A 3004-nucleotide genomic window follows, 5' to 3' on the forward strand; every position below is an offset into this window, starting at 1 on the left:
TGATTGGATTAAAGTCTGACTCTTGGGGTAAAACAGGTTCTGCGCGTGGCAAAATCAAGCCAATCAGGTTATCCCTTTCTCGCCTCTAAGCCCGAGAACGAGATCTGAGCGGTTATAAAAATTCAAAAGATTTGTTGGTTGGGTTTATTGGTTTACAGATTTTATGAAATAATTTTGATAGAGCGTGTAGTTATACTTGTATATAGAGCTATATCAGTTGTAGGGGGAAAACGTCACAGTTGGGCCTTCCAATAAACGAAGCCGGTTTTCACCCTCCCTCTATGCGGGCCGCTGAAGAACTCTATGCCAAATTCCCCGCACAATATGGCGCCAAGGCGGGGACTAGCGAAACCCCGCCTCAAAATCTCTCCTCCCCCCGAATTGAAATAGCTGTATAGTTTGGATATATAGGTAGTGCGTAAAACAAGTGTTGCCAGTCATACGTGACTTGTGCAATTCTACCTCTATCTATTACAACAGATACTGAAAAAGCTGGTATTATTCTGTTCAATTCAGTATTTTCAATTCGGTTCCAAACCCGAAGAGATGCTGATAGAGACACGAATTACTACCAAAAGCGCATAGATAACCAGAAAGTGAAGAACGAGAAGCCTAAACCGCAACGTGAAAAATGAGTTCCCCCATAGTCGATTCAAGATTTCCGTCCCCCTTACAGAGAGACGGGAAGAGTTGGTCTTATGCCGCGGCGGAGAGTTACTTTCGCGTAGTTTTACACAAGGTACATGTGTAAGTTGGCTCGAAAATATAGTTCACTTATTTCTTTATTTTCATGTCGCCTGCTATAGTTTAATTCCAAGGCTTAATATAATCTAGTCATTTAGGTAGTCGGGAATCGGCACATTTGTCAAAATGTCAGATTTGAATTTAGCAAACATTTTAGAAAGCTACGAAAAGGATGACTTTTTCCTGATTGATAAAGAATAGAATGCATGAAAAACAATATCAAAATTCAACTTAACGAAAATTGAAAATTCCACGACGATTGAACCGAAAGAGCGCTAAAGAACAACCGTTAAGCCTAGTTAAGCCTAGTTAAGCAGCCGATTTCTCAATAGTATTCCCCACTATCCCCAGGAGCCGCTACCATCGCGAACTACTTTCCTCTTGTGACGTGACATTAACGATGACCTAATATATCTCTGATTCGATTGGTAGTTGAAAACGAGGCTCACCAACCACCCATTTGTGTCCCCCCTTGCGTCTCATTTTACACGAATACCGTTGCTAAAGGCTGGAAAGGTTTAATGTTCTTCACTTTCTGATCTATGCGCTTTTGTTACTACTGGCAACACGCGGTTAAAGTTAAGAAACGGGGAGGGGTGGGGTTAATTTCTCTAGCCCCCTAAGCACACGCGCACAATATTACGATAGCGGGGATGTTGGGGGGATGAGAAATCGGCCGTTAACTGTGGAACGGTACAAGTCCGGTGGGAAGCTAGAAAATGGGGAGGAATACTCGAAAAAAATGGCTGGCGGTCCACTTCAGTAACGTTAGACGAATCAGGAAGACCGCCCGCCATCTTTCCGAGTATTCCTCCCCCATTTTTAGCGTCCCACCCGACCTGAGTCGTTCCACAGTTAGCGTAACAATCCCTTCCCACCCTCAATCCATACCACACCTTGCTAATAGGAAAATCTTGACTTTCGTGACTTGCTTTTTTCGAGACTCTTTAGTTGAGGAATTTAAGATTCAAGTTGGGTAATTGATGCGTTTAATTCCTTTCGAAGGGTTTCTTTCTGACGGTCAGTCCAGAATCGCAAATGTTAGTGGCAGAATACGCTTCATCGCATAATCGTTTATTTTGCATGAACCTGAGTGCCCCTTTCATCAGTGCCTTTTATAAAGAGCCATTGATGAATGCGTTACCTTACGTTGATATCTTATTTGGCAATGAAACGGTTTATTTTATCTTCTTTTCCTTAATTAACTTCAATTTAGAGATAATTTATCTTGGCAATTTTGATAAACAAATAGTTCTAACTCCAGCTTTGATTTTTATGTATGGTACATTTAGGAAGCCGATACTTTCGCTAAAGAACAAAATTTGGGGGTAAAGCGTATTTCAAAATACTCTTGTTTTTAAAGGGAGGTTGAAAGGGAAAATCAAGCGAGCGATTTTGCTTATCACCCTCCCTTTAAAGACAAAACTGTATTCATTAGCTTTTTATCTTAGGTAACGTGTAGGAAAGAAATTGCTCTGAAAATATGTAAAATGCCAAAAATTAATGATAAACGATCAAGGATTACCATAATTACTCAGGGAAAAGATCCGGTAATTGTAGCCAAAGGTATTTAATTACGCATTCTTTTAATTGGCAATATTTCAAAATTAAATTTCTAGATTAAAAAAAAATTAGTTGTTTTTTGATAAAATAATTATTTAGAAGCGTGTGTCTTTTAAATCTTTTAATTTTAGACAATGAAATAACAGAGTACGAAGCGGTTCAACTAGACAGTAACTTGGTTTTTGATACAAACGGAGCCGGGGACGCGTTCGTCGGAGGTTTCTTAGCGCAATTGTCCCAAAATCAACCCGTAGAAATTTGCGTAAAATGCGGAATTTTCGCTGCGACTGAAGTCATTCAAAGATATGGGGTGACGTTTCCTAGCTCATATTCCTTCAAAGTTTAACCAAAAACAAAGAATTTAAAAATAATAACAAAATTATTGAAATTTAGGCCTAAAAACAATTAAAATAAAAAATAAAATCGCAAATTATTTTAATGAAGTCTTAATTTAAAACTCGATCAACTCTGCAATTGATAGACAGAAAATTGCAAAACATTGAAAACAAACAACGGGTTCCAATATAGATTTAATTTGAATAAGAATTAAATTTGAACTTTTTGAATTTTTTTTACAAGTTACTAAATAAATAAGGAGCTTTGATTTATTTCATCTTTATGTAAGAAAAGAAAAAATTCCAAAGGCTTAGCATTTCGTTTTGGTACTGGTAGTTGGTGTGTGCGTCGGTGTAGGGTT

The 3004-nt window shown here is 38.2% G+C and overlaps 1 protein-coding gene across 1 annotated transcript; it reads left to right on the plus strand.

Annotated features, from left to right (window-relative positions):
- The first annotated feature begins 1303 nt into the window (after positions 1-1303).
- LOC149596300 (adenosine kinase-like) lies at positions 1304-2740 on the plus strand. The gene is made up of 4 exons (XM_089861398.1): positions 1304-1920; positions 2037-2072; positions 2196-2310; positions 2439-2740. The coding sequence occupies exons 1-4, from the start codon at positions 1783-1785 to the stop codon at positions 2651-2653; spliced, it is 504 nt and encodes a 167-aa protein (XP_089717524.1). The 5' UTR covers positions 1304-1782; the 3' UTR covers positions 2654-2740.
- The last annotated feature ends 264 nt before the right edge of the window (positions 2741-3004 follow it).

This window comes from Phalangium opilio, unplaced genomic scaffold (genome assembly GCF_054372755.1).
Source record: "Phalangium opilio isolate 3A_F unplaced genomic scaffold, DU_Popi_V2 ptg000390l_1, whole genome shotgun sequence".
Taxonomy (NCBI): Eukaryota; Metazoa; Arthropoda; class Arachnida; order Opiliones; family Phalangiidae; genus Phalangium; species Phalangium opilio.

Coding starts and splice junctions, on each gene's coding strand:
- LOC149596300 (XM_089861398.1), top strand. CDS start 1,783: ATGTTAGTGGCAGAATACGCTTCATCGCATAATCGTTTATTTTGCATG. Junction 2,073..2,195: donor CTAAAGAACAAAATTTGGGG/GTAAAGCGTATT, acceptor TTTTTATCTTAG/GTAACGTGTAGGAAAGAAAT. Junction 2,311..2,438: donor TCCGGTAATTGTAGCCAAAG/GTATTTAATTAC, acceptor TTTTAATTTTAG/ACAATGAAATAACAGAGTAC.